The 14,834-nt window shown below is 42.2% G+C and overlaps 1 protein-coding gene across 1 annotated transcript in view; it reads left to right on the top strand.

The window, feature by feature from the left end:
- LOC144770889 (transient receptor potential cation channel subfamily V member 6-like) overlaps positions 1 to 14,834 on the top strand; it is a 101,716-nt gene that overhangs the window by 68,387 nt on the left and 18,495 nt on the right. The window contains exons 11-12 of the mRNA XM_078655677.1: positions 4,673 to 4,838; positions 14,246 to 14,312. Coding sequence (XP_078511803.1) covers positions 4,673 to 4,838; positions 14,246 to 14,312 — 233 coding nt within the window. The remainder of the gene's footprint in view (positions 1 to 4,672; positions 4,839 to 14,245; positions 14,313 to 14,834) is intronic.

The following is a 14,834-nucleotide window of genomic DNA, read 5'->3' as shown; positions in this document are numbered from 1 at the left end:
ACAAGTGGGATGAGTCGTGCGGAGGCGTTTTGTATGCGTCGGAGACGGTTCTGCAGTTTGGTGGTTGTTCCGGCGTAGAGGGCGTTCCCGTAGTCCAGTCGGCTGGTGACGAGGGCCTGGGTGACTGTTCTTCTGGTTTCGGTGGGGATCCAGCGGAAGATCTTCTGGAGCATGCATAGGGTGTTGAAGCAGGATGATGAGACGGCGTTGACTTGTTTGGTCATTGTGAGCGATAAGTCGAGGATCAAACCTAGGTTGCGTGCGTGGTCCGTGGGTGTTGGTGCAGAGCCCAGCGTCGGGGGCCACCAGGAGTTGCCCCATGCAGAGGGGTATTGTCCGAGGATGAGGACCTCCGTCTTGTCCGAGTTGAGTTTGAGGCGGCTGTGCCTCATCCAGTCTGCTACTTCTTTCATCCCTTCCTGGAAGTTTGATTTGGCAGTGACTGGGTCCTTGGTGAGGGAGAGTATCAGTTGGGTGTCGTCGGCGTAGGAGATGATGTTGATGTTGTGCTTCCGTGCGATGGTGGCGAGGGGGCTAATGTACATATTGAAGAGTGTTGGGCTGAGTGAGGATCCTTGGGTACCCCGCAGGTGATTTCGGTTGCCGAGGAGCGGGAGGGGGGGAGACGGACTCTCTGGGTTCTGCCGGTGAGGAATGAGGAGATCCATTCCAGGGCCTTTCCCTGGATGCCTGTGTTGTTGAGGCGGTGTATTAGGGTGTGGTGGCAGACGGTGTCAAAGGCTGCTGAGAGGTCTAGGAGGATGAGGGCGGCTGTTTCCCCGTTGTCCATCAGGGTTCTGATGTCGTCTGTGGCTGCAATGACATTTAAATGCCAGCCAAGATGTAAAATTCCAAATTCAAGTTACTAGCAATAATTTAATTTCACCTCTTCACTTAGCATTAACATGACACCCAAAATGTTAACTCCCACATTAAAATTCCCTGCAATAATTTAATGTCATCTGCGCTTGTAACTTTAACATGTCAGACAAAATGTAAACGCCCACATTAAAATTACCTGTAATCATTTTATTTCACCTATTCACGTTATATTAACATGCCACCCAAAATTTAAACTCGCACATTAAAATTCCCTGTAACCATATTATTGCATCTCTTCACTCAACATTGACATGCCACTCAAAATGTAACCTCCCACATTTAAATTCTCTGTAAAAGCTTAATTTTACCTGTTCACTTCACATTATGATTTCACCCAAAACATAACGTTCCACATTAAAATCCCCTGTAATAATTGTATTTCACATGTTCAGTGAACATTAAAAGTCACTTAAAATGTAAATTCCTGCATTACAATTCCCTGTAATAATTTCAATAAATCATTATTTTACAAATGTATCTGAAAAGTAACCAGGATAAATATAACTGTAAATAGTATTGCACATTAACAGTAAACATTGCTGGAGCATAAAGTATCCCTTACTCCTCCCTTGACCCTTACTCATATCAACCACCATACCCTTCTCCATTATTCTAACACGTTTAGCAGCTTTACATTTTAATGTCTCGTTGTTCTTCCTTCTGATATAACTATTACCTTACTAAGGAGCCTTTAAGTACTCCTGTTAATCCCACTGCAATGTTACTGTTTGCTGTATCACTGACTGATTTTAATTTTATTTGTAAATAATTTGTGATGGTTACATTTATAAGAAGATCACAAGGGCAGGGGGAAGAGGAGAGATCAATCCTTATCAGTATTGAAATGTAAACTTGGACATCTATCTGGAATTAGAAACGACTAAATCCAAAGCAATATACATGCCCAGAAATATGAATAAAATTAAGCATATGCTTATGCAACAGTTGTTTAAGAATGTGTGGGGTTCTTATTAGGCTATGCAAAAGAGTCCAGTCTAGATTTTAATTTTAAAAAGGTACACTAGAATATATATTGGAAGGAGTTGAAATGTTAGAAATATCATTTGATATTTTGTATATCTTTCTTTGATTTTAAATTTACAAATGTAGCTTTTTGTGGGCACTGTCTTATGTTTGGTATGAAGTATTGCTATATCTCCTTTCTTGATAACCTATTTATGCTTCAATGTTGCCAAAGAAAATCTTTTCAGATTTTGTTTTGTGTCTGCACAAAACAGGATCAGTGTTCCAATGTCCTGCAAGTTAAGGCAGAGCAAAATGTAAGCTTGTCAGTGATGGCAGAAAGTGTGAATCTTATGTGACTTCTTTGCCACATGCCCCCCTCCTTTCATTTAAATTCAGTAGTTTGCCCCTAGCAGAGTGAAGCACTGTTACCCTAAACCTCAAATGGGCATGTCCCATTGCAACAGAAAGAAGGTCTGTATGTAGAACAAGTTCACCAGTTCTGCAGCTGACAGCATCAGAAAGTAACTGTGGGTGCCATTGTAGAACCTGTACTAATAGTTAAGGGGCTTAAATTGTCACAACTAGCACTTTCATCTCATAAAATGGCAGTGAAAGTGCTACCTCCACAGAGATCTCCTCTGCTGAGGGTAAGGCCCTGCTGAATGAAATGACCTCAAACATCCTTTATTTTTAAAGTTATGAACAGAAGAACTGGGGAATGGGGTTTAATCACAATTGCACCTATCCTAAGTATTGCTTTGTATCGTTTTATAGGTGCCACGGACCGGAGATTCAAAATCCCCTAAATCTCCTAGGGCAAGAATTGTCCTTACTTTCAAGATTTTAACCAAATTTGGTCCAGCACACAAAGATCTCTTTCAAGTCATTCAATAGTAACCATAAATATTATGCATAATAATAAATCATTTGGCTGCAGAATCAGCAAGGTTGTTTGAAGTTCATTCTTTATTTAATCTTCATAAAAACACTGTAGCCATAGCCTATGGTTACTATTGAATGACTTGAAAGAGATCTTTGTGTGCTGGACCAAATTTGGTTAAAATCCTTTTTTTTAAAAGTCGAATTCTGAGGGGGTTTATGAGACAACTCAGGGTGCTAGACACAATGACGATTCTTGAATGCACAAAAACAAAATGAGGACTGTCATAGAATGAAGATGTTCCATTATTGTCTATATAAGAGGAGACCCCTGGGATGCTTCACTCTTTATTTCATTTGAGTGGCAATATCCACATTGCTCTGTGTATTCTTGTTGCGTGGCTCTGTGTCTTTTCTCTTGTTCTTTTCCTGATCTCTCCTTTGTTGCTTCTTTTATTGTTCCTCATTATTTGGTCCTTTTCTCCAGGTCACTTACTTTTGCTTGTCATTTTTTTTCATTTGCACGTGGTCTCCTCTTGGTTCCAGTGCTCTAGTGTTATCTGGTGTGATTTTCCCAGCTGCCTTAGCCACCCCCAACCGGGTGTGCCTCTGATTTGCAAATTCTCTATGTATTTATCAAGCCTGAAAATGAATGCACACATGCTTCCAGCCCACTCTGCTCTTTAATTCCATTTCTGTGTCTCCTCCTTGTTTTTGAAGGAAGTCTTCTTAGTGGAGAAGTGTGGCTCACTGGTTAGAGCGGCAGACTCTGAAGCCGAGATCAGGCCCGGGACCAGGGTTCAAGTCCCGACGTGGCAGGGTCTTGAGCTCAATGTCTGTGGACTCGATAATTCTCGCCTTGGCGCCTACTCTAATCATGGGTCCCACACTGCAACTCTGGGCAATAGCTTGCTTAATCTCCACTACGGCCTCTACAACACTGGGATGCCTGGCTTCACCTTGGGGGTGCCCAGGAGGGACTTCTCACAGGGAGAGCCAGGAAGGGTTCCACAGTGCCGGGACGCCCCGTTGGCGCAGCTGTGCGCTTTACAAAATATACTACATTTACATTTACATTTCACAGAAGCCTCTCTTTGAGCTCTGCTTCCATCCCCCACTCTGGGCTGCTCACTGTCCACAGATGCCGGCTTTCGTCCACATGTGGTTGATGTTTCTCAATACTGCTACTCCCTTCCTGCTCCGTTGAAACTGTGTAGGCTGCTTTTCTTCATTACTTACTATTTTTAAATTTTCTCTTTATTATAGTGGTTTTCATTTCATCATCTTGCTTCTATTCATCGTTTAGGCCTCTATTTCTTTGGTTTTGTCATTTAGACGTAAACTCAGATTATGTAGCTGAATTGCTCTACTACTCAGTGCCACGTAATTGAACTCCAAGCAAGGGACCTTTCATTGACACGATTTTGTACAAACATTCTTGGGACACATTATCTAAATATGTTGGAACAATAAAGCTGTTTGCACTTCACCTATAAATAAAAAAAACTGAAATACCTAATGGTTGTTAAATAAATGTATATGTAACTGAAACTTACAACAGATTGTGTTGTAACATAGATGCTGCTGCCTACTGCTGTTTTTTGTATTTAACATAACCGCAGATAAAGAAAAAGCGTTGACGGACAAATATGAAAATCAAGATGGCCACCCATATATTTACAAAGCACTACCATCATTCTAGTATCAGCCAATCAGCAGAGTGGATCATTTAGTGAGAGGAAGATGGAGTGGGTGGGGGGCAGAAGACCTAGGGCCTGATTTGGAGGTTAGACTTAATACACTTTTAATAGGGTGGATGGGATTCCTGTCACATTCATTATGGAGCATCCATCCACCATACACTAAAACAGGCCCTTAGTTACTATGTTTGGTACCCAAAGATCCTGAGTCCTACATCTTACTACCTTCCTCTCTCCCTCCATAGAGTCATTCATGGTTGTCTGGTCCTCGTCATCCTGCTGATGCGCATCACTAACACAGATAACGAGGTGGTACCCATGTCCTCAGCCCTCGTCTTTGGATGGTGTTACATCATGTATTTTGCACGCGGATTTGAGATAGTGGGGCCATTCACTATCATGCTACAAAAGGTGAGCAACTCAAAACTGGGTCCAAAACAGAGGAATCCTAAGAGGTTAAGATATGAAAGTCTGTGTGGTGAGGTACAGGTTTGTGTTATGAAACAGCATCATTTGGGGACTGAGCTTCGGATTATAATTATGATGTGGTACTGGTTTGGTGAATTGCTTTCTTGTGGTGACAAATATATTGCATTATTTGGTCTGGCATAGAAACACCTGTAGACGTTTGCCAGAGGTAATGTAATGGAGAAAGAAATCATGATATGCTTGGAGAATGGCTTTGGGTCAGCCTCCTTCAGCCATTGCTAGTTGTCACTGTCAGTCACCATCTTGGACCATCTCCACAGGATATATAGCGGGGCAACTGGTCAGCTCCCTGGAGCGTTGCTTGGTTGGAAATACAATACACAATTTTAGATCAGTCAATAGGAAAGAATTCACCATCTTGGACCATCTCCACAGGATATATAGTGGGCAACAGGTCAGCTCCCTGGAGCGTTGCTTGGTTAGAAATACCTTAACCATTATAGATCAGCCAATAGGAAATAATTCACCATCTTGGACCATCTCCACAGGATATATAGTGGGCAACAGGTCAGCTCCCTGGAGAATTGCTTGGTTAGAAATACCTTAACCATTATAGATCAGCGAATAGGAAATAATTCACCATCTTGGACCATCTCCACAGGATATAAAGCAGGCAATAGGTCAGCTCCCTGGAGCATTGCTTGGTTAGAAATACCTTAACCATTATAGATCAGCGAATAGGAAATAATTCACCATCTTGGACCATCTTCACAGGATATATAGTGTGGCAACGGGTCTGCTCCCTGGAGCGTTGCTTGGTTAGAAATACCTTAACCATTATAGATCAGCGAATAGGAAATAATTCACCATCTTGGACCATCTTCACAGGATATATAGTGTGGCAACGGGTCTGCTCCCTGGAGCGTTGCTTGGTTAGAAATACCTTAACCATTATAGATCAGCGAATAGGAAATAATTCACCATCTTGGACCATCTTCACAGGATATATAGTGTGGCAAGGGGTCTGCTCCCTGGAGCGTTGCTTGGTTAGAAATACCTTAACAATTATAGATCAGCCAATAGGAAATAATTCTCCATCTTGGACCATCTCCACAGGATATATAGCGTGGCAACGGGTCAGCTCCCTGGAGTATTCCTTGGTTGGAAATACAATACACATTACAGATCAGCCAATAGGAAAGAATTCACCATCTTGGACCATCTCCACAGGATATATAGTGGGGCAACGGGTCAGCTCCCTGGAGCGTTGCTTGGTTAGAAATACCTTAACCATTATAGATCAGCCAATAGGAAATAATTCACCATCTTGGACCATCTCCACAGGATATATAGCGGGGCAACGGGTCAGCTCCCTGGAGCGTTGCTTGGTTAGAAATACCTTACACATTACAGATCAGCAAATAGGAGAGAAGTCACCATCTTGGACCATTTCCACAAGCTATATAGCGTGGCAACGGGTCAGCTCCCTGGAGTGTTGCTTGGTTGGAAATGCCTTACACAATATAGTTCAGCCAATAGGAAAGAAGTGACCATCTCCACAGGAAATATAGTGGGAAACGGGTCAGCTCCTTGGACCGTTGCTTGGTTGGTAATGCATTACACATTATAGGTCAGCCAATAGGAAAGATGTTTGGGGATGGAAGTCCCATTCATCATGTTTGATGCCGTTTCCATCCTTTTTTTCTGAATCCAAGCACCAAAGAGCAGTGGAGTTCCCATCTGGAAGCACTTCCTAAGTCTCATCCATACGCAGACAAGGTCTCATTTCGCCAGGGCCTCTGCTCATGCATACCTGTCCCCCTTGTATCTGTCAGACTGCTGTGTGGGGGTCATGAGGTGATGAGGGTGGGTTCACTAAGCCATCACTGGGACTAGACAAAGAGCTCACTGTCTGCCCTCACCATCCCTTGCCATAAATTGCTGAAGGTAAGTCAATCCGGCCGGTGTGGTGGAGCGTCGCCAGCAGTGGTAAGCCTCGCCGCCAACTGTGATTGACCTGCTCTGTTGATCAAGCCCTCTGCTTGATCAATCTGTGGTCTGCCACATGTGTACAGAGGAACAGACAACCTTGTGATAGCATCACTTTCCGCTGCTGCCTAGAACTATTGGCTCCCAGCCGTACCGGCCTGCTGGCACGGTGTAGTCCTGCGGAGGCAGAGCGTGAGGGGACCCACACTCTTAGATGTGTTCTCTATGACTGATTATGAATGACTTTCAGGAACTTAAATCTGTTTCCTGACAGCAGCCAAGCACTAGTGTTCACTCTGAAATTTGTCTTTCGAGAGTGACGTATTTTAATAAAACAGTAACATTTATTGAGGAGCTCCACTTTCTCTAGGTTGATTTCATCTGTTGCAAAACTGAGCCTGGTGTTTTTTTTTTTTGCAATTCTTCTGCATGTGGGTTTGCAATTTCCCTCGTGTTTTTTAGTTCTCCTGAGTACTAGATTCTAAACTGTAAGTGATTCCATCATGCATTGCTCTGTGTCTTCTTTTACAAAGTATTGACTAGTTTGGTGCCTTGACATTCTGAAGCAGTGGACAAAAGTCTGAGCCACTAAATAACAGTGCAGGCCATGTATGAAGACTACCTTAGTGACCTGCCCTCCTCGCTTCCCTCCACTGCTCTTTACTAGAAAGTAAAGCACCAGTAATAAGGCAAAGAACTTTAGATAGCTGTCACTGGAAGCTCTCTTAATACACATGATTACAGCAAATGAAAAACATCATTACCTGATATTTAAAATTGCTGATAGGCCACTGATTAAACTTTGTATTTTAATTAGACCTAGTGATGTAAAATGTAAGAATTTCCTGTGAGTCTTTTATAAAGTTCACAGACATAGGCCATTCTTTTAGTTATGCAAAACAAGGGGGAACCTTCTTCAGACAAATTCACTATTGGTAAAGTGAAAGGGAGCATACTCCCCCTTTCACAGCTGTGGTGCTCATAGCACAAGAGAGATCACTGCTGGCATGTGATAATGGAGTGCTAGTCACTCATGAAAGGTGTGCACGTGAAATTTCATGTTAGCGTATTGCAATAGTTGTAGCATGTATATGAACTTTCACACACCTGGCAAGATTAGCAGGAGCTCCTGTAGTCTACTCTAGTTTCTATGGCAGGCCTCTGATGTTTATTAACATGACATCAGAGCAATGCATGACTGCTGTCTGCTGTCTCTAATTGTTGCTCACCCTCATTGAGAAAACACAGAACTTGAACCTCAAGTGTATTCACAAACTATTATTTGATTTATATTGCAAAGCCCCACTTCCTGTGCCCTTATTGTGCCACCTATTGCTCAGAGCTAAGCTCATTGTTCATTGCATTGTCCATTTCTCAGAGCTGAGCTCATTGCTCAGTAATAAGCTGAGAGATCAAATGAGTCATGAGTAGCAGGGTGTTTTTTTTTTTTTTTTTAGTAGTAAAAGTATGTTTATTAGACCATTGATCTCTAAACAACATGCTACATATCACAATAAATAGTATAAAACATATACAAAACAATTTCACTGATACTTTAAAAAGGCGTTACCTTCACAGACAGTTACTACCTCCCTCCCACAGCTTAAAAATGTCATATAACAATACTCCTAAAATTGCAACGAGCAACAGACACACTAACGTAAGGATAGTATTTCCACCTAAACACAATTTACTTTGAGCGTGTCCCACTATATTTCCATGCCAATTTCTATCCAATCATATTTGGTTCCAGCAGAGTCCTTTTCACCGCCTTCATATATTTTGCCATGGCGATTGCGATGTCAAGATTTGGCATGTCAGTAAGTAGATTAATTGCTAGCGGGCGCTCAAATATACCATATTTTAAAAACATAGGTCGTAAAAACAATTTCCGCTGTGACACAAATTTTTGGCAGTCTAGTAAAATATGTAAATTGTCACACTTAATACCTAATCCACAGCAACATTTACCGTCAGGTTGTACCAATTCTGCTTATCTATTTCCATGAGATGCCCAATGGTTAACCCCTATTCTCCATCTGAGCACTTCAGCTCTTAGTCCAGCATTAGGTAGTGTATCCAAATAGGGGTACCACATATCATTCTCCCAACTATTCATCATATAATTGACTGATACTTTCTTTCTCAGGTATATCATATCATTTTGCCTAGATACTTCTCTTCCTGCTGTTCTAAGCTCCCCATTTGAGGCTTCAACCGACAGTGTCACCTGGTCAAATTTTACTTTTAGGCTTTTACACATTGCACACAATTTCATTCTAATCACCTTGGCCCATTTTAAATCGCTGTGCAAAATATCCTCTTTGCACCATTGTGATACTTTTGTAACTTCCTCCGATCCCAATCTTTTCCAAAATCTTAAAAGAGCCACTTGTACCTGTATGTTCCATGATGTCACTCCCAACTCCAATCGGATTGCCTGAATCATAGTGGAGCTAGGCAGTGACATCAATGGTTTGAGACATTTCCCCTCCTCAATGTCCCAATTGTTCTTCCCACTCAGATACAAGACTTCGGCCCCCTACTGCACTTGTGGGGGTATCATTGCCTTATAGGCATTCAGTAAAGGTCTATGTGACATATCCCCATAGATTTGGCTAAATTTCCTTAGCCCGCATCCTGATGTATGGGCTTTCACACTCTGGGCTGCCAGATGGATATCCCATTTCAAAGACTTTTCGAACCAGATACCGAGGTATCTGTATTCATTCACAATTTCTAATTTACTGGAACCCAGATACCAGTTAAAATTCGGAGTTTTCTTCCCAAAACATAGGATTTTAGTTTTCTCCATATTTACAGTCAGGAGTTTAGCCAAGCAGTATTCATTGAAGACAGATAACTTCCTTTGCAATCCAATCTCCGTTTGGTCAAAGATTACCAAATCGTCGGCGTACAGCAAACAGGACAATTGTTTCCCCTTCATTTTAGGGCTGGCGCTTCTATTCACTTCTACGGTGGCTGGGAGATCAGCTAGATATATTGCAAACAGTAAGGGGGCTAATACGCATCCCTGCCTTAAACCATTCTTAATCAATATTTTTGGTGTCAGGGCTCCATCTGTGTCTTTAATAACTTGCGCCCAATTTTGTTTGTGTAGCTCCTGGATAATTTTCAGGAGCCCCTCTGGGACATTAAGTTTTCTTAAGGCCTCCCACAGGCATCTCCTATCTACTAGGTCGAATGCCGCGCAGAAGTCTACGAAGCAGCAGCATAACTTCCCCTGCTTTTCCACCGACTTCCGCGCCACGGCCCACAGTGCGAAGCAGTGATCGATCGTGGAATGCCCCTTCTTAAATCCTCCTTGTTCTACTGGCACAATCGTCCACTGTTCCACCCAGTCTTTTAGACTGCCCAGGATAATTTTGGAAAATACCTTTTTCCCCAATATCCAGCAAGTTAATAAGTCTATAGTTTTTTGGTGCTTTTCTGTCTCCCTTCTTGTGGATTGGTCTGATTACTGCTCCTCTCCACTTTTTGGGGATCTTACCTGAGTCCAATATTGCCAAAAACATACAGGAAAAAAATTCCGCTCACCAATCTTGCTGGGATTTTATGATAATTGCTGGTAGGTTATCTGGACCTGCAGCACGGGTTAGGTTTAGACTTCTTATGATTTTATTGACCTTTTCTGTAGTAAATAAGGGTTTTAGGTCTACCACCGCCTCCATCCAGGGACAGATCTCCTCACATGCTTCTTCAGCATATGTTCCGTATAGCTCACCTAGGTATTCTTCCCATGCTGCTTCCTCTACTACACAGGGCATAGCCCCGTTAGCCTGACCTGCTGCTACCTTTATCAAATTCCAAAACTTTCGTAAGATTTTAGATTCAATAATTTCCAACAAGTTAACCCAGCATTTCTCTTTAAATTCTCTCTTCAGATTTCTAACTACCATTTTATACTCCTTCCTCATATTACTTAAATTTTGCTGTCTTATTGGATCATATTTTTTCCTCAGGCTTCTTTTTTCCCTTCTTATTTCTCTTTTCCTGGTTAAACACTCCCCGTTAAACCAACTCGGCTGTTTGGCTTGTATTGATTGTTTAGCAGTTATGCATGGGTCCTTACTTTTTATATCTACTTTGAGGCACTGCGCCATTTCTTTTATCTTTTCCTCGAACCAAGGCACTTTTTTAGCCCTAGCATCTTTCAGATCCACTTTCTGTTGGAATCCAGCTAGCTTTCCAATATATTTCTCAGTTAATCTTGTTGTCAGCCATTTAGGGTACTCTACTTGTTGAGGGAGAACCAATTCTCTAGAGCTTTGAAGTCCCCTTGCTAATGCAAATTGCAAAATGTTGTGATCACTACCATCACAAGCAATTATCTGAAACCCATTGATAAGATCAAAGTTCCACGCATGGATGAATATATAATCAATCGGGCAAAGTTGGGAACCTATCTTAAAGGTCTGCCTTGCAGGGCAGTCTGTTTCCCATCTGCCATTTAAGCAAAACAATCCTTTTAGCCCCAAATGTTTGCCCAACTTTGCGTCTAGTTTAGAGGTAGTACAATTTGGAAACACAGCAGGGGGTATATTATTTGAGCTCAAGAGGTCTTCAACCCAATGGTCATATCTCGAGGGGTTCAATCTATGGTTAAAATCACCCATTACAATTATCATATAATTTTCAAACTTTTCACACAATGTATCTAGGTCATTTTCAAAACGTCTCATTTCTATCTCATATTCTTCATTTGATCCCCATTGAATGTAAACATTTATTATTATCATATGATCATACGCCCCTACCGAGCCCAGCAGGGATACATCAATGACCAATAACCATTTACAAGTTGTATAAACAATCATAGCCCTTTTTGCTATCTTGGTCGAGACAAGAGTCATAATGCCCCCAGCTGGACGGCCAAAGCTTTTCCTTCTTGCTGGCCTATGTAGTTGTACAAAGCCTTCAAATACGGGGGTATTGTCGCATAGCCAAGTTTCCTGCAAACCTACTATTTCGGCACTTCGGGCTAGGGTTTTTATACTTTCTACTTTTGCCTCCCCTCCTAGCCCATTTACATTCCAAGATAACAGGTTCATGCTATGCGACACCCCTCCTCCCTAATCGACATCACTGGTACGGTCATCAACGGAATTTTGCCCATATTGGGCACCTGACCAGCTATCATTAAAAGACCAATCACCCCACGGTTTACCTGCCTCATGGTTCTCAACTACCATTCTCATATTTTTACCTACCCTTCCCTTGCCTAGGATTAGACTTATCTGTCTTCTTCCCAGGCCTGGGTGACAGGCTAGAAAGGCTCTGTCCTGCTGGTTCCTCGCCTCTAATTCACTAGTCGGTACCAACCTTATCCCTACCTTTGCTATCTCATTTTCCGCCCTCACAATGGCTGTTTTTACCAGACTTGAGTACAATAGTACCATAGTAAGTTCTCTCCCATCATTATTATTACAAAAACCTACTTGTTTTATATCCTTTGTTCCCAACCCCCTCAGAGTAGGGCATTTAGAGAAGGAATATACAAGTTGGGAACGGTTTAGGGGTGTAACCTTCCAGCCTTTTTTTCTCCCTTTCTCTATTTTGACAGGTTCAAAATATAGCCACAGATTATCCACGTCCTTTATAGGAATAATACTGGGCTGTTTCCCCTCCTTCCCATTCCATTCCCATCCTCTTTTTACTGAAGCCTCTCCCCTATCTGCTATTCTATTCATATTCATTTGCCCGTGTGGTAATTTCCATGAATTAATCACCTTGACCTCTCCTTTATTTATTGGTGCTAGTTTTATTTGCTCCTTTCTTTTAGCCGTTGCTACCTCCCCCACCCTTGTACTATTTTTGGGAATCCTCATTGACCTCCTACTTCCCACTAGAATTCTCTCTTCTTGGGGGATACTGATTCTTTACTCCCTTTCTTCACAGTATCTGAGATTCCTTCCAGCCTTTTTCCCCCTGCCCTTGACTTCTTTTTTAAGCGTGCTGATCTTTTCTTTACTCTTCGTACGTTATATCGCCTATAACACAATAGGTCCTTACATCTATTTACTAGCATCGGGCATCTTGATATATAGACTTCCTAATGGTCAATCAACTGCTCACAAACCCTCTCCTCTACCTGCTGTGGGGGGTCCTGGGTCTGAGCCGGTCTCACTATCGTAGGCATCAGCCCCCTGATTCCTTGCAATTCCCCTACAATGTTCTGAAATTGGGTTTCATGGGTTTTTAATATACTATTGTTTAACATCGTCACTTCCAACAACCCTTGCAAGGTTTTTTGTAGCATTAGCATTATATCTAGCATTGATGCTGAAGCAGTCGCAGATATGTCTATACCAAAGGTATTGTTAGGTGCCGAATATTCTATAAATATTGCTCCTTGAGTTTCATGTTGCTCCGTGCTCTTCACGGTCATGGACATTCTAAACTGCTCCGGGTCACTTCTCTGTTCAGGGTGTTGGGGCCTGTGCCTCACCGGCTCTCTCATTCCTGTGGTTAGCCATGCTCCTTAGCCGATGGTCTTGGTCGTGGACGAACAGGAGCTGCCGGGTCAAAGTAGTGGTGGCTTCCTAGTCTTGTCCATTGCTGTACTCACTCATCATCTTGCCCACTCATCCATCATTGCACTCACTCATGTGTCACTCATTCATCCATCAGCCAATGCAATCATGCACTCATATATTTTTCTTCAATGCACTCATTCACTCATTCATCCATGCACTCACTCATTTACCCATTTATCCACCTGCTCACTGATTTTAATTTTCACCAGTTCGCTTGAGGTACGTTCACAACTGCCAGTCAGTAAATATTTGTAATCTTTAGAAAAGTCAGAATTATCTTTTTTTTTCAGATGAGTTTAGAAGCTGTCACAGACAGCAGCAAAGATGCTCCCCCTTTCTATGACAGTCATGCAGATGTTTCCCCCTTTCTCTCTGCATCTCATTCTTTGATGTGTTACATGTTTTGGGTTTGGGTAGGGAACAGTGTAATGTTTATATAGTATAGTTGAAATTGTGTAATACACAAGTAGGGAAGCGGAAGGATACAACCATGAATTGTTGTTTTATTTTCCAAAAATTGTCTGTTTTCATCCTTGCTCCTTTTTTTTATGAACGAGAAATGTGTAGAAATATTTCCAGAAGAATATAGGGCTATATTATCAAGAAAGGGCGATACATTATCGCCGCTTTTATCAGCAGGAAGTTGCAGCTAAAGCACCAGAACCTGGGCTGCTATGGGAATTCACAAGGACATATTATCAAGCCCATTATCGCTGCTTTAGCGGCAGTTTCCTGTCAATAACCTCTCTTGATAATATGGCCCATATTTTTTGTAAATAAAGTACTTCTGATTCTCACTCACATGTGCATAGTTTTCACGTCGTGGTTGCGTTTCTTTGGCAGATGATGTTTGGAGATTTGCTGCGGTTCCTGTGTCTGATGTTACTGGTGGTGCTTGGCTTCGGAACAGGTAGTGGTGCTATCTCAATGTGTGTGCAAGGGTGGGGGGGCAGGTATGTTATGTGTTTATTTTTGTGCCAACCTTGTGCTGTCAGTCAGGATCACAATCTGACTAATAATGCTCCAAGGTACTCCTGTTATTTATGGTTGTTTACTTGTAGTCAGCTAGGCACACACCGACAGCTAGGCAGCTCACAGTGTGCCAGCGCGAGGAGAGAACAGAAATGCTCCATATTGTTGTAAATATAGAGCATGTTTGCTCTCTCTCTTTTCATGAAACATGGTGCAGCAAGTTCCTTTGCTCCCTGCCTTTCATGAAAAACAGTAAATGCGCCCCCAATGGACGTATTAACTAACATTTCACACAGCGTAGTTGCTTCATTGCATTGCGTGAAAGGAGGAGAGCAGAAATAGGACATATCTGTATCCTGGCTAGTGCCAATGCAGGCACCGTTGCACTGCGGTGCAAGGGTGCCAACTTTACAGGCAGATTGTTTATGTGCAGGAACGGACACCTTTCTGCACAACAACA

Source organism: Lissotriton helveticus, chromosome 7 (assembly GCF_964261635.1).
Source record: "Lissotriton helveticus chromosome 7, aLisHel1.1, whole genome shotgun sequence".
Classification (NCBI taxonomy): Eukaryota; Metazoa; Chordata; class Amphibia; order Caudata; family Salamandridae; genus Lissotriton; species Lissotriton helveticus.
This window is presented reverse-complemented; position numbering and strand designations above follow the sequence as displayed.